Here is a 17,682-nt window from a genome sequence, read left to right as displayed (position 1 = left end):
TTGCCCAGGGTCACACAGCTAGTAAGTGTTAAGTGTCTGAGGCCGGATTTGAACTCAGGTACTCCTGACTCCAAGGCCAGTGCTCTATCCACTGCGCCATCTAGCTGCCCCAACAGATGCATTTATAAAAACCTTTTCTGAATCACCCATCAGAAACAGAGGACTTTCCTTCTAGAGTGGGGCATACTAATACTCATTCAACAAAATATATAAACATTTACTTTGTACCTGGAACTATGTTACATTTAATGCTTGAAATAAACATAAGATAAAATAGCAAGGTACCAACTTAGTTGGAGAGATGAAACTAATTAGGTAAAAAATCTAAAAACATTGGTACATCCCAATTAAGTAAAAGATGGAAAATTAAAGCAACTGGTCACGTGAAGGGATGTCAACGGATCTTTTACTATTTGGTCTGCTTGCAAACCCCAATTCTATACAAGCAGTTTGTCTTTCAAAAAGGAAGTAATTATCCTATTGTTTACCAATGTAATAACTCTTGTCGATTTGCTTAATCTTTCAGTTAGGCTACTCTCCAACACTATAAATTGTAGAGAAGGTGCCAACCTGGACGGATGGAAGGAATTTCCTCATTTGAGGGTTCCTTATACCAATGAAACTAGAGGTCTAGTCCTCATCTCCTAATAGTATAGTTGCTGGTCAGTCATTTCAATGATGTCTGACTCTGTCCCTCCATTTGGGGTTTTCTCGACAAAGACACTAGAGTGGTTTGTCTTCCTTCTGGAGGTCATTTTACAGATTAGGAAACTGAGGCAAACAGGATTAAGTGACTTGTGTAGAGTTGCACAGTAAGTGTCTGAGGTCAGATTTGAACTCAGGTCTTCCTGACTCCAAACCCAGTGCTATATCCACTGTGCCATGTAGTTGTTGAACTATTAATGTACTAAAGGAAAAAGCTCTGACTGGAACTACAAGCCCTAGGTTCAAATTCCACTTTTAACTCTGATTTAAAATTCTATTTCTGACACTCTGTGACCTTGGGTAGGTCACTTATCCTCTCTAGACCCAGATTTCTCATCCATAAAATGAAAAGTTGGACTGGATGACTCATGAGATCCCTTATATCTCTCTTCCTAGGATCCTAAATTTGAAAGGTGGGAATCCTTTGGAAAGGTATTTTCCACCAATATTTTCTATGTATAACAGGGGCAAGCTAATGAGATGAGCTGTATCTCATTCCACTCTTGGCAAAGAAATATGACAGAATACAAGATTGTGGCAAGTTCTATATTGTTCCATGATCGAGTAGACAACACATCTAATCAACTGGCTGAACAGTCTCCTAATGAGAAAAAGGTATCTGGAATATGGCTGAGATTGTAGAGTCAATTCCCAATCAAATCTTTTGTCTCTGCAAAGAGAAAAGTTTCTATGATCTGAGTTTACCGATCTTTAAAGGATTACCAAATCTCATCATGCTTCTCAAGTTTCAATCCATGCTATCAAGCATAGTGGAGGTCATAAAAGGGCTGGAAAGATTTAGGGCATCTTAAGGTCGATGACAATTCCATGTCCACTTTTTGGGGCAATAATCATAAGACACATGCAATTGGAATAAATTTAATTTTTGGAACATGAATGCTGCCCTTGAGGCAGCCTTTAGATAACAATACAATGACAAAGTTATCATTATCCATCAGTGAGGTATGTTATCCTGGAAGTCCAATAATGAAATAAATGTACTAGAAAGAATAGAGAGGGGGCAGCTAGGTGGCACAGTGGATAAAGCACCGGCCCTTGATTCAGGAGGACCTGAGTGCAAATTTGGCCTCAGATACTTGACACTAGCTGTGTGACCTTGGGCAAGTCACTTAATCCTCATTGCCCCACCAAAAAAACCCCAAAAGAATAGACAACTCACCACTGTGGAGGGTAATGGAGATGGGATTTAATTCTAAGGCTGTTATTTTATACCAAGATGGAATCATTTCTAAATCTGAAATCCTTTTAAGAAATCTGACCCTGGTTCTAAGTTACGGAATTAGAGACTCGACCAGTAATTTTACCAATTTAAGGAAGTTAGCTAAGAAGCTCCCTAAATTATTAAAGAGGAATTTCTATATACTTTTTCTGCAACTTTAGAGTCTTGAAGTGTTTTCTAGAGAACTGAAAAGACAAATGACTTGCTCAAAGCTGCCAAAACGGTAGTGGAACCTGAACCTGGTCTTCCTAGCTTCATGGCCTGCTTTTTATTCCCCACTTCTCACTGTCTTTAGTTGAAAGAAAGCAGAAAAATTTCCTTATCAATATTCCTAAAATGAGTATCAAAAACTAGATGAGTTATATACTGAGGTAAGGAACAATTCATTATTCATTTCATTATGTTTGATATATCAGACTTCATTCAATAAATATTGATTAGGCCTCTGAAATGTATAGAATTTTATGAGGGAGAAAAAAGTGTACAATACAATTCCATTTTATCAAGTCACTTCTAATAGTTAGAAAGGTACCAGGACACACATGATAAGGACATCAGGCCTCCAAAAAATGTACTCTTATAATTTTGAGACCAGGTCAGAAAATGCCACACTTTGAAACTGAAGCAATAAGAACAAAATCTGCTGGGTACCTTGCCCTAAGAGAGCATTTGAAAACGTATTCCTGCTATTGCTACCATGCTACCTAAATCCCAACAAGGGGCTTAGGGTCCTTTCTCAAAAAGGAGAATTTATATATATATATATATATATATATATATATATATATATATATATATATATATATATATATATATATATATATATATATATATATAAATATAAATATATATATATATATATATATATATATATATATATATATATATATATATATATATATATATATATATATATATATATATATATTTTTTAGTGAGGCAATTGGGTTAAGTGACTTGCCCAGGGTCACACAGTTAGTAAGTGTTAAGTGTCTGAGGCCGAATTTGAACTCAGGTCCTCTTGACTCCAGGGCTGGTACTCTATCCACTGCGCCACCTAGCTGCCCCAAGAGAATTATATATTTTTAAAGCAATTGAAGACCTCCATTTTATGTAGCTTGCATTTCAGTTTAAGTATATAAGTAGTTCAATTACTAGATTTCAAAGTTGTCTAGATTGTGTCATTCTTTTGGGTTTTCCTTCTGTTCTCAATCAAATTAAGTGGTCATCTTAAAAATTCGACTTGTTTTCATAAGTGTTCTAGTGACACAAGCTGGTGACTGTTATTTAAAAAGGAATGTTAGTAAGAATCTATTTCATATAAATGTAGTGTTTGTTTAACAGAAAGATAGCACAATGTAGGGGGAAAGAGGGACGAATTTGTAGTCAGAGAACCAACAGTCAAACCAGATTTGTCACTTACTATCTGTGTGATAATAGAAGTCTCCTCATTCTTTAGGCCTCAATTTCCTCATCTAGAAAATGAAGAGGTTGTATGTATGGATAGGTCCCTTCCAATTCTGAACTTATGAAATCATACCATTTCTTTTGTTTTTGTTTTTAAATGTGGTGAGGCAATTGGGGTAAAGTGACTTGCCCAGGGTCACGCAGCTAGTAAGTGTCAAGTGTCTGAGGCCTGATTTGAACTCAGGTACTCCTGACTCCAGGGCCGGTGCTCTATCCACTGCACCACCTAGCTGCCCCCAAAATCACACTATTTCTAATGAATATGAGTCATACAGTCACTATAAAGGTGAACTCCAAAATATAGGAACAATTTTTCTTCAGGCTCTCCCACCTCTGGATGTTTTAATAATTCAATTTTCCAGTTCCCATAATATTGGAAAAGAGTTACTTTAGATGGCAGACATGAATATCTGGTCTCTTTAAAAATATATCTACCTTTTATAAATTAATAAATTGACATTCTGGTTTATGTCAGGATCTAATGAGTTTGGTCACTGTGAATAAGTTCCTCAGGGATTTATCACCTCATGGTGTACTGATAAAATCAGAATAAAGTCAGCATAATCATGAAAACCACTTATTCTCTATAACAACACTGTAAAAACAAACAACTACGAAAGAACTTTGATCAATATGATGACAAAACATGGTTCTAGAGGACTGAAGATGAATGTTACTAAGTTCTGGACACAAAGGTGATGAAGTAAATATTCAGAATATTTTTCTTTTTGGTGAGGCAATTGGGGTTAAGTGACTTGCCTAGGGTCACACAGCTAGTAAGTGTTAAGTGTCTGAGGTCAGATTTGAACTCAGGTCCTCCTGACTCCAGAGCCGGTGCTCTATCCACTGCGCCACCTAGCTGCCCCCAGAATATTTTTCAACATGGCAAATGTAAAATTTTTTTTTTTTGCTTGACTATGCATATTTGTTACAAGGTGGGGTTGTTGGCCTTTTTTTTAAAGGCCAGAGTGAGATAGAAAGAAAATAAATACTTGTTAATTAAAAAAAAAAAAAACTTAAAAAAAAATCAAATTTACTGAGCCCTGGAATCTAAGGAACAAATGAAATGTCAATGTGTGTGTGTGGCTCCTTCTCATTTGAGATACCAGGATGGGCAGTCCATTGATCCTTCTTTTAGCCATAACAATGTATATGTAGTATAAATAAATACAACATACCTGATCTGATACTGAATAGCATCCCATTTCATAAATATTTCACAGCCTTCTAAATCTATTATTTTTTCAGTATTCTAAGGTCCCAACAGGTCCAAGGTTTCTCTAAAGGGGTGCTTGTAATAAATACATGGTAGAAATACTATATTGAACCTGCCTTGTGTGAGGTTATGACTTTTTACTCTGTAGTTTTCTTAAGATGACAGTAGGCACACAGTAAGTGCTTAATAAATACTTTCTAACTCTGCTTGCTCCAAATGGGCCACACCATCTCTGCTGAATGCTTGTTGCTCTGTCTATTATTATTTATGTCCTATGTTTCCAATCATCAACTAGAGTCTTTACAGTATAAATCCTACTACTGACCTACTTTCAATCACCCCCTGCTTTTCCCTCTTCAGTTTACACAGCACCTGCTTAGATATCATGTTGTTATAAATTTTCTCTACTTCAGTCCAGCAGAAATGCATTCTCAGACCTTGCTACTGTCTTACTCTGACATTTAAGGCTATATATAGTATCTAGGGGACAGTGTTGCACCTCTAACAGATAGATGCCTCTACGACACCTCTGTCAGGTCCCAAACTCATAGTTAAAGGGAATCTTAACACTGTTGACAGCCTAGCTTCTCTCAGAATATGATAGTCTTCTGGATTTTTCATACTGACAAGTAATCCAATAGAATGTTTGAGGATAACAAAAATTCTGATAAATTTAAACTCTTAAGATTAAAATGAGTCACAGAATCTCAGAAAATTAGAGTAAAAAGGGACATCAGTAGTCATCAAATCCCCATCCCCATATCCATTGTACCCCCAAATAATCTTCTTTCCAACACACTTGAGAAATGTCCGTTTAACTTCTGCTTGAAGACCTCTAAGGAAGGGAATCATAACCTCCCAAAGTAGCCCACTCCTCTTTTCAGATCTAATTGTTAAGTAGTTTTTCAAGATATCAAGCCCCAAACTGCTCTCTACAAATCTCAATCACTGTTTTTGGTTCTGCCTTTTGTGGCTAAACAGAACAAGTCTTCTTCCTCTTTCATAAGTGCAACTTCAAACATCTAAAGACAGTTATCATGTCTGTCCTGACTCAACCAAGTTTCATACAGCATGGAATAAAGTCTCTTCTCTATTTTGGTTGCCATCCTCTTAATGCTCACTCTCCATTTTATAAATGTCCATGCTAAACTGAAATACCCAAAACAAAACTCAATATTCCATAAGTGTTCCAAACAGGTCAGAGCAAAGCAGGACTATTTCATCTCATTATTCTTGAAATCTATGCTTCCCTTAATGCAGTCCAAGATCACATTAGCTATATATATATTATATATTAGTCTTGCAGTCCACTAAAACTTAAAATATAAATTGCTGTCTTTAGTGGAAATACAGGCTTTCCTTAGTGCAAGATTGTAAAATATCCTAGCTGTCTTCAGGTGGACTGTTATTAAACATTACGAAGAATACACCAACTGTGTTTTTTACCAATAGGATATGATTTTCCAGAGTACAGGGCTTAAAAAATCTGTGATTACTTATTGCTCACTTCAAGTATTTTTGATGATATCCCCAATATAATGAGCTATCTAATCCTGTAGTTTGATTTTATAAAATAAACATGTGGATTCCAATCTGAGATGAGACTCTCCCTTGTCCCTTGAAGTCCTTTCTAATAATCACTATAAGGCATTTAGCCTTCTCTGGAATATGTGTAATTGTTGATCTCTACAACTGACAACAAAGCAGTCTCAGGTGAAGGCTTCTTCTATACCTAAAATGCCTCTCTATTGCCTGAACTTGGGGAGATTACTGAAATTCTCTGGACCTCAGTTTCTTATCTGTAAGATTGGGGTGTTGGATGAGATGACTTCTGAGGTCCTTTTCTAGATCTAATTCTATGATCTTGTGAACTTAGTAGTTTTCTCTATTAGGAATATTAATATACAACATCATTCGTTAGTATGTTTTCTGCTTTGCAGCCTGGTGATAGGACAGTACTTAACCTATCCCTAAGTATATATATGTACATGTACATGTACATATATACTCTTTTTTTTTCTTTTCTTTTTTTTGGGGGGGGGTTTGTTTGGTTGGTTTTGTTGAGGCAATTGGGGTTAAGTGACTTGCTCAAGGTCACACAGCTAGTACATGTTAAGTGTTTGAGGCCAGATTTGAACTCAGGTCCTCTTGACTCCAGGGCTGGTGCTTTATCCACTGCACCACCTAGCTGCCCCACATATATACTCTTTTTTTGTTTTTGTTTTTGTTTTTGTTTTGTTTTGTTTTGTTTTGGTAGGGCAATGGGGGTTAAGTGACTTGCCCAGGGTCATACAGCTAGTAAGTGTCAAGTGTCTGAGGCCAGATTTGAACTTGGGTACTTCTGAATCCAAGGCTGGTGATTTATCCACTACGCCACCTAGCTGCCCCCCACATATATACTCTTAAGCTCAACTACAACTGTGAAACAATCTAATCATGCTATATTTAAAGTATCTTAAAACAAAAATATCAACCTTTACTTTGATAGTCTTGTTCATTTGTGGATCTGATCTTTCAAAGATTCTCTCTGATTAAAGAGAATCACTTCTATTTTTATATGTGGCTAAACTTTAACACCAAGAATAGTTTTAAATCATTCAGAAAGTTAAAACAAGAAATAAAATTCAGGCCACTAAATTTGTAGTCTTTAAATCATATATATATTTGTTCATTAATTCAACAGGACAGCACAGTGAACCAAATAAGTTAACACGCTTTTTTTCCCTCAGAGATGGAAACACTAAGAAAAATCAACCACTTGATCTGGTTCATCCAGCAAGACAGGAAAAGGTCTAGGATTACTATGCCCAAGTTAAAAGGCATTTTGTTCCTATCTCACTAAAATAAACAGGTAGGCATTGTGGCATGTGCCTGTAATCTCTGCCATCAAGGAGGTGAATGTAGTGGATCTTGAGCACACAAGTTCTAAGCTGTAGTGGGCTAAGATGATTGGGTGTTTGTGCTAAACTCAGCATTAATATGGTGGGAAGGGGGGCCACCAGGTTGTCTAGGGAGGGGCAAATAAACCCAGGTTGGAAACACAGCAGGTCATAACTCCTGTGTCAGCAAAGTGGGATCAGGGCCTATGAGTAGCCCTTACTCTTCAAGCAAAAAGGAAGACCCAGGCTTTTTTTAGAAAAATAAATGAACAATATAATATGACATGACATGATATAATATAATGTGATATGACATGACATGATGCAACACAGCATAACACAATATAATTTCACCGACTCCTTTTTTCTTTCCTTCCAAATACCACAACTTGGGGCCCAGCTGAAGGAAGAATTCATAAGATAACTTATTACTAATTTTCAAGATCCCCAGACCCTACAACTCAGGATTTCTCAGAAATCTAAAAATATTTGTCAAGCAACCAATACAGAATGACTTGAAAAAGATACTTTAGCAAGCAGCAGGTTTAATAAAGTAGAACCCTATCACAATGTACAGTTCCATCATTATTTCCTGAGAGTTCGCTTCTTTCAAAGTAACACTGCGTTTCAATCAAACAAAAACCCAAATCCAACAAAACCTCCCTCACTAATTACATCAGTATTTGGAAGAAGAGATCATTTTAATGACTGCCATTATGAACTATCTTTAGCACCTATTTTATCCATTAATTTTGTATTCAGAGAAATATCATTTACAAATATAAAAAACAAAATTAGATCAATGAAATAAGTTTTCCCTCCCCAATGTAACCTAGGTTTTGTTTTAGACAACCTGTAAGAATTTTGCTAAGGTTGCAATAAATATTTTAAGAATTATTTATGGATAGCCTACAAAATAATTCAATAAGATAAGAAATGTAAAGGGCTATAAATAGTCCATGGGCAAACTCACCTAAACCAGACTTTTTCAATCGTTTTAAGTGCTGACTTGTTTGTTTTCCAGTGGGAGATTTTTGCCCATGTTTCATTTCTTTATCTGAACTGTCGGCTTCACCATTTTTAGACTCGGATCCTAAAAAAAAAAAGAAAACAGTTATACAACTGTTGTCCTCTTTCCTGTTTTCCTTTTTAAAAGGAAAGATTAGATTTTTAAAAAACAAGCCAAGAGTATTATCTCCTTTGTCTTTGCTAAGAGGTCCTATCTTCTCTGGTCATAATCTGATTCTTCTAACCCTACAGGTAATAAATATAAAAGCAAAGTAAATCAGTTAAGGGGAAAAAAGTGGCCTAATAAGTGTAGCTAAAAGGTAAATTCACTGATCTTGTAGCTTTGAGGATGAGTCCCAAGAAAGCACTTTTTAAAATAAAACATAAACAAGCTTTAAACATTAGTGTTCTCAAGTACTGCTGTGGGGGACGGGAGATGGGGGGTAGGGGGGGTGAGTGGGGGAACATATCTTTCCAAAAAACTTTTGCAATTTTTATTTCTGAAAAATACAAATGTCAGTATATAATGAATACAGTTATATCCCTGAAGATTTTTTAAATAAACAAATCAACTATAAAGCAAAAGCAAAGGCCAGAGTTGCACAGTGTTAAAAAATGTCAGAAAATAAAAACTAATAAAAGGAGCTCTGGTTTTACAACAGAAAGCTGACATACATTCACACCCACAAAAGAGCTGCTTTTGATAGCATTACACATCAGTACATGGCCCACTGTTAAAGTTCATCATCCAAATGAGCAGGAAAAAAATTAAACAAACAAAATAAAAACAATTACTAGGGTTATTTCACATTCTCTTACACCTGCTGCCACTTGCAAAAGTCATTTATTATGTATGATCTGCACCTAATTTTAAAAACAAGGGGGTTAGCATAACCAGCTTGAGTTTCTTAATCAACAGAAGGGATTAAAATTTTTTTAAACCAACCCTCCAAGTAGAAATAATACTCATTGATTTCCAGCAATTCCAGATTTCATATGCCATTTCTCACTAAGGAATATTCTGTGACAACTGGTCTAGCATACAATCATTTAGCTATTTTACCTGAAGGTGAATCCGACTGCTCATCAGACACCTTTAATGGTGTCAAAACAACACGAGGAACAGTCTTGTTTACCATCATTGAGACTCCATTTCTTCTTTTCTGCTGCTGTCTCAAAGCCTATAAAACATGATAATAAAACACAACATAAAAATATAACAAAAATTATTTCTTTTAAGTGAATTAAATGAGGCATCTGACTATCATTAAATGAAATCTCTTAAGAGATCCAAATTTTACACAGTCACTAATTTGTCAATCCTGCTAATAGTCACCTTCATGTCATTTTCTTCAAAAGCATAAAAATCAGGCTTTGGGAAAAGGGGACAAGCCTTAGATCATTTTCAAAGCAATTCTGACAACAAAGCAACACTTAAAGGTTTGCTCTACCTTTGCAGCACAACATGAGGACCCCTGGAATTTGAAACTATGACTTCCGAGTAAAATAAATGTAAAATAAATGTTTCGAAACCAGGATAAAAATATATGTGCCTGCACTTGTCTTGCAGGTGCGTCCTCTCTAGTATACTGCTCAGTCAATCAAGTTAACACAGAGTGTCATCAGTATGTACAGCATGTAAGGACTACAGTACTGAGGCACTCACTCAGCCGTGTGGAGAGCTGCACAAAATCACTGAACATGGCAGGAATCATTTATTTCTGTGAAGGGAATCAGTCCTAATCTTGGAAACCTTGCAGCACTTGGCTTCTGTCTGACTGACTTTAGGCATTAACCTTCAGAACACGAACATGATGGTGTTCCGGCAAATCCGGAGGAAAAAAAAATGATACGAGAATAAATCTCTCCAAATAGGAGTGCTTAAAGTTGCACAAATGAATCAAATGCAGTGATAACACAATAAAAGGCATTAAAAAGTTTTGAAATATAGAGTCCTAACTGATCATTTTACACAGAAAATTATCTCTGACAGAAAAAAAACCTAAACCAGGAGCTCTAAGCTCAGAGGTATGGGGGCTACTAAAAGTCCTCAAAAGAGTAAAAAGCTTGTCACGGCTGCTTGAGCCTTTGACTTTGCTTTTTTCTGTGTCTGCATAATTCCTATTAATTCTATAACATTTCTGTGACCTATTTAATGTTCTTCTACCAAGGGTGGACAGACTTCACTTCAAACACATCACTGACTAGCCTATCTCTTTGCAGTCAAAGACAATGCAATCTTATTTGGAAAAGGTATTTCAATTAGCTGTACTTAAAAGGCTCTTAGAAGATCATAAGATTTAGTTACTCAAGTAATTAAAGAACTGAAAAATGGGATGAGCTTTGAAAGAATTTGAGAAAATAGAAGCTGTAGAAAGGGTTTTCCAAAAGAGGGTGGTGAGAAAAAGAACAAAGGGAACTATGATTCAACCACCATTCCTCCTTTTGTGCCCAAGACTGTTCTCCAGTGAGGATCAAATGAGAAAGTATTTGCGAAGCACTTAACATATAGCTTAGGACTTAAGCACTTAATTCTTGTTTCTTTCTTCCTTTCTTATGTAACAACAGAGTAAAAGAAATAATAACTTTTATACAGCGACTTCAGTTTTGTAACATACAGCATATATTATTCTCATTGGGTACTCACAATAGCTTTGTGAAGTAAGCAGCTATTGTTATCATCCCCATTTTATAGACAAGGATGCTGACATTCTTGGCTGACTGAATTGCCCAGTCACATGGCTAGTGAATGTTCAAGGTAGTATTTGAACTCAGTTCTTCCTCTCCACTCAATTGAGTGGAGTAATCTATCTAAACTGGGCAGTGAATGAGCCTTACACTCATCAGAATTGGCTCAAGGAGGGAATAACATACACACTCAATTGTGTGGAGTAATCTATCTAAAGCTACAGGAAAGTAGGAGGGAGGGGTAAAAGAAGGGACAGCAGATTGGGGGAGGGGGCAGTCAGAAGCAAATCCCTTTTGAGGAGGGATAGGGTGAAAGAAGATAGATGATAGAGTAAATATCATGGGGAAGGGAATAGGATGGAGGGAAATAGTAAATGTGAAAAAGAGAAAAGGGGGGAAAATGTTTAAAGATCTTCCTCTCGTAGCTGATGCTAATATGAAAGGTCTCTGCTCTCAAGGGACTTTATTTTTTTTTTAATTTAAAAAAAATTATAAAAGTATTTCATTATTTTCCAGTTACAAATAGAGATAGTTTAACATTTGTTTTCATAAGATTTCCAATTTCAAATTTTTCTCCCTCCCCTCCTTCCTCCCCTCCCCAAGACAGCAGGCAATCTGATATGTTATATATGTACAATAACATCAAACATATTTCTGCATCAGTCATGTTATAAGAGAAGAATCAGAGCAAAAAGGAAAAACCTCAAAAAAGAAAAACAGCACCAAAACCAAAAGAAATAGTATGGTTCAATCAGCATCCATATTCCACAGTTCTCCCCCCCCCCCCCCGCCTCGATTTGGAGAGCCTTTTCCATCATGAGTCTTTTGGAACTTTCTTGTACTGTTGTATTGGTGAGAAGAATCAAGTCTATTACAGTTGATCAACACATAATGTTGATGATACTGTGTACAATGTTCCTATAGTTCTGCTCATCTCCCTCATCATCAGTTCATGCAAGTCCTTCCAGGTTTCTCTGAACTCCTCCTGCTCATTGTTTCTTATAGCACAATAGAATTCCATTACATTCATATACCACAACTTGTTCAGCCATTCCCCAATTGATGGGCAGCCCCTCAATTTCCAATTCTTTGCCACCACAAAAAGAGCAGCTATAAATATTTTTGTACATGTGGGCCCTTTTCCCTTTTTTATGATCTCTTTGGGGAAAAGACCTAATAGTGGTATTGCTGGGTCAAAGGGTATGCACAGCTTTATAGCTCTTTGGGCATAATTCCAAATTTCTCTCCAGAATGCTTGGATTAGTTCACAGCTCCACCAACAATGCTTTAGTGTTCCAATTTTCCCACAGCTTCTCCAACATTTATTATTTTCCTTTTTTGTCATTTTAGTCAATCTGATAGGTGTCAGGTGGTACCTTAAAGTTGTTTTAATTTGCATCTCTCTAATCAATAGTGATTTAGAGCATTTTTTCATATGGCAACAGATAGCTTTGATTTTTTCATCAGAAAACTGTTCATATCCTTTGACCATTTCTCAATTGGGGAATGACTTGTTTTCTTATAAATTTGATTTAGTTCCCGATATATTTTAGAAATGAGGCCTTTATCAGAAGTACTGGCTATAAAAATTGTTTCCCAGTTTTCTGCTTCCCTTCTAATTTTGGATGCACTGCTTCTGTTTGTGCAAAACCTTTTAAATTTAATGTAATAAAAATCATCCATTTTGCATTTCATAATCTTCTCTACCTCTTGTTTGGTCATACACTGTTCTCCTTTCCAAAGATCTGAAAGGTAAACTATTCCTTCTCCTCCTAATTTACCTATGGTATCAACTTTTATGTCTAAATCATGTACCAATTTTGACCTTATTTTAGTATTAGGTGTAAGATGTTGGTTTATGCCTAGTTTCTGCCATACTCCTTTCCAGTTTTCCAAGCAGTTTTTGTCAAAAACTGAGTTCCTATCCCAGAAGCTGGAGTCTTTGGGTTTATCAAACGGTACATTACTAAAGTCATTTACTACTGTATCTCCTGTGCCTAACCTTTGATCCATTGATCCATCACTCTATTTCTTAGCCAGTACCAAATAGTTTTGATGACTGCCACTTTATAGTAGTGCTTCAGATTTGGTACAACTAACCCACCTTCCTATGCATGTTTTCATTATTTTCCTTCTCAAGGGACTTTATAACAAATGTATCACTTTATCTAGTAGCAATGTCTTAAGAGTTCAAAGCACTTTACAGCCATTAATTTATCAATAGTGAATACAAAGTATCAAGGGCCTAACAGTTTAGGACTACAGATAATATAATGTATAATGATATTGTTTATAATATATATACATATATGTATGTGTGTGTGTGTGTGTGTGTGTGTGTGTGTGTGTGTGTGTCTGTATGTATTCAAGAGGGAAAATACCAAATGTTTGGGAAAATCTCCCAATCCCTCCCTCCCTCCCTCTCTCTGTCTCTCTCTCTCTCTTACACACACACACACACACACACACACACACACACACACACACACACACACACACACACACACACACACACACACACACACCCCTTAAGAGTTTTCTTTATTTATCAATCAAGGTTACTACTTTTGAGCTTCTCTCTTTGGCTGGTTCTCTTTCCATGTTGTCGCTTATTCTTTTGACTTCAGTTATTTGCCTCCACCCCTCTCAGTTTTTGTTGTTCCTTCTCCCATTACTTTCTCACTATCTCCAGGACTATAATGAATCTTTCTTCCCCAATCTTTTCTTGGCACATAGTAGGTGCTTAATAAATGTTTACTGATTGATCAATTGAATATAAGATCCCACTGTGCTTATGTTTGTTGAAAATGACATCTTATCCTTCCATTTCTACCATCTGCCTCAATTTCATCTTTTAAAAATAAATTTATTTATTTTCTCTCTCATACTTCCAATAATATGCCATGAATTCCTTCCCTCTCCCACTGCCCCTCTGACAACCATCTCATATGACAGTTTTTTTTGAAAGAGATGAGGGGGGAAGAATGTTGATGTCTCCTCATATCTGTTCATTCAAGTCCCACTTGATCTTTATAATTTGTTACATTTACTTTTGATATTTTGGTGTGACACTGTTCTATTTATCTTTTTGTAGTTACTGTGTATGTTGTTTCCTTGGCTCTGCTTACTTCACTGTGCTTGAGTTCATATAAACCTTCCCATGCTTGTCTATTCATCACACACACCATTTTTTACAGCACAATAATAATATTCATGTGCTGAAATTTATTTAACTATTCCCCAGTGAAGGATATCTACTTCGTTTCTAATTATTAGCTATCACAAAAAAAGTGCTGCTACATACATACATATATATTTATTTGGTGAGGCCATTGGGGTTAAGTGACTTGCCCAGGGTCACACAGCTAGTAAGTGTCAAGTGTCTGAGGCTGGCTTTGAACTCAGGTCCTTCTGAATCCAGTGCCTGTGCTTTATCCACTGCACCACCTAGCTGCCCCCTGCTATAAATATTTTGAAGTATATGGGGACATTTTTCTTATCAGTGGCTTCTTTGGAGTATAAACCCAGTAATAAAAATCTCTGGTTCAAAGAATATGGACATTTTAGTCACTTTATTTATTTTCAAATTGCTTTCCAAAATGGTTGTTCCACTTCACAGCTCCACCAACAACATACTAGTGTGTATCTTCCACCAACCCTTGTAATTACTGTTGCCACTTTTGATCATTTTTGTAAATCTGCAAGATATGAGGTAAAACCTCAGTGTTGTTTTCATCTGCACTTCTCTTATTAGTAATTTGGATCTTTTTTTTCATGTGGTAGTGAATATTTTGCAGTTTTTCTTTTGCTAACTGTTCTTTCTTATCCTTTGACCATTTATCTATTGGGGAATGGTTTTTAGTCATATACATTTATTAATTTTGTATATATGTATATACACACACTTTTACTCCTCCTAAACATATTCTCTATCTTCATCATAACCAGTCCTCTACCCCTCCTTGCTTTAGCCACAATTCCACAGTCCTGACCCTTAAAACATTTAACTATATTTTCCAACTCTTTCTTATTCTATCATTACTCATGACTTGCCAATTTCTAGCCCTAGGTTATCTTCATCAAATGAAATTTGTGCTCTTACAAAGTTGCAGAATACTAAGAGAATTTAAGTAATACCAAATGGAGTCCATTAGAAATTTTATCTAATCACAATTGGGTTTCTACAGCTTGATAACAATCCTTCCAACATTGACAGAATCTTTCTCATGCTGCCCATGGAGGCTATTCTAAATTTTCACTTCTCTCCTCAACACCCCCTATAAATCTCCTCCTCCAACTTTCCACTTAGTAGAGGACCTTGCCTTCTCCCTTAATGAAAAAAGAAACCATTTGTTGAGAGCTCCATTTCTCTTCCCATCATGTATCTCAAAATTCCCTCTACATCATACCTCATTTTCAACTCCTCTGTACCAATCACTGAGGAAGAGGTTGGCCATTTTCCTTGCTGACATCAATCCTTCTACTTGTGCCCTTGACTCCAACCCCTCTCTACAACTCTAAGATCTTGGACCATTCTCCTCTAATGCTCAAACTCTCCTTATCTGCTGGCTCTTTCCCTGGTGTCTACAAACATCTCCATTATCATAAAAGACAGTTCACTTGACCTGTCATTTCCTCAAAGCAAAATGTGTCTGTGTATACATACTGAAGTCACAGCCAAGGATAGGAAGACAAAGAGGCTTGCAATTTTATTGCCATAGAAAAAACCAGGTGAGGAAACCCTATAACAATCCTGGTTGGCACTAGTGCAACTGCAAAGTCTAAGAGAACTGCATTTAAGTCAAACTAAGGGAGAAAAAGGAGGATCTACACTCATTGCATCTGCTTTGTTGCTTGTTCCTTTAAAGAAAAGCAGACATTTTTCTGCTTTTACATCAGAGTAATTTTCAGATGTATCCTCCTGCCACCTCACAGCATTAAACAACAATAGCAAAACAAAAAAACATATAAGACCTAAGAGCAACTGTGTCTGACTATGTATTTTAACAACATTTTGTGCACAGAGCTAACCACCACTCTCCTGGGAGAAGGGAGGTATGTTTCATTATCTGTAGTCTGAGGTGAAGATTTATCACTTACATTACTGTAGTTATTATGTGTATGTTTTTCTCCTGGTTCTACTTCACTCTGCATAAATTTATACAAGCCTTCATTTTTTCTTTAAATTTCTTATATTTCATAGTTATTACTGCACAATAATATTCCATTACATCAAAGTACCCCAGTTTATTCGGTCATTCTCCTATCTAGGGGCACCTACTTTGATTTTAGTTTTTTGCTATTACAAAAAAGTGCTAATAGTGGAATGACTGGGTTAAAGTATATGAACAGTTTAGTAATATTTCTCATATAATTACAAATTGTTATCCAGAAGATATATTGATTCATAAGCTTCTTGTAAACTCCCTAATATTGACTCAATTTTTTGTTATCTCTGCACTTTACCAATTATTTAGAACATTGTAAGATTATAAGGTCCTTTTCACAAGGGACTGTCTTTCTTTGTCTCATTTGTCTCCCAGCACTTACCACCATGCTTGGCATGTAGTAGGCATTTGATAAATGTGAATTGATCATTAAGTACCTATTATGTTCAGGCACTATGCTAAGTGATAAGAATACAAAGAAAGGCAAAAAAAAATATCTCAAGCTCAAGAAGCTCATAGTCTAATGGGAGAGACAATATGTAAACAGCTTTGTACAAAAAAATATATATATAGTTAGGATAAATTGGAGGTAATTAGAGAGAAGTCATAAATCTAATTTTTAAATAGTATTTTCCCCTAATTTCATGTCAAGACAATTTTTAGCATTAATTTTTACAAGATTATGAGATCCAAATTTTTTCCCTCCCTCCCCTCCTCTCTTCCAAAAATGGTAGACAAGTTGATAGAGGTTAGTAGGCTTCCGCCAGTCGCGGACAACCATGGATCAGTGCCTTGAAGAGCCACAGATAGAGGTTATACATGTGCTATCATGTAAAACATATTTCCATATCAGTCATAGCTACGAAAGAAACATAAAGGGGAAAAAAACACAAAAAAGAATAAAGTAAGTGAAAAAAGTATGATTTGATCTACATCCAGAGTATATCAGTTCTTTATTTGGATGTGGATAGCATTGTCCTCCCTGAGTCCTTTCTATTTGTCTTGGACCATTGTGTTGCTGAGAAGAGCTTAGTCATTGATGGTTGATCATCACACAAGGTTGATGATACCATACACAATGTCATCCTGGTTCTTTTCACTTCATTTTGTATCATAGAAGTTCTTTCCAGGTTTTTCTAAAATTTGCCTGTTCATCACTTCTTACTGCATAATAGTATTCTGTTATATTCATATACCATGGCTTGTTTAGTCTTTCCCCAATTGACAGGTATCTACTCAATTTCCAATAGTCTGCCACAATGAAAAGGGCTTCTATAAATATTTTTGCTTATGTAGTTCCTTTTCCCTTTT

General features: G+C 36.0%; 1 protein-coding gene across 1 annotated transcript in view; it reads right to left on the bottom strand.

Annotated features, from left to right (window-relative positions):
- The window catches only part of ASXL3 (ASXL transcriptional regulator 3), a 248,537-nt gene that overhangs the window by 65,954 nt on the left and 164,901 nt on the right, over positions 1 to 17,682 (bottom strand). Inside the window, 2 exon segments of the mRNA XM_043988310.1 lie at positions 8,481 to 8,600; positions 9,579 to 9,696. Of these exon segments, the coding sequence (XP_043844245.1) occupies positions 8,481 to 8,600; positions 9,579 to 9,696 (238 nt within the window).

This window comes from Dromiciops gliroides, chromosome 1 (assembly GCF_019393635.1).
Source record: "Dromiciops gliroides isolate mDroGli1 chromosome 1, mDroGli1.pri, whole genome shotgun sequence".
NCBI classification, from domain to species: Eukaryota; Metazoa; Chordata; class Mammalia; order Microbiotheria; family Microbiotheriidae; genus Dromiciops; species Dromiciops gliroides.
This window is presented reverse-complemented; position numbering and strand designations above follow the sequence as displayed.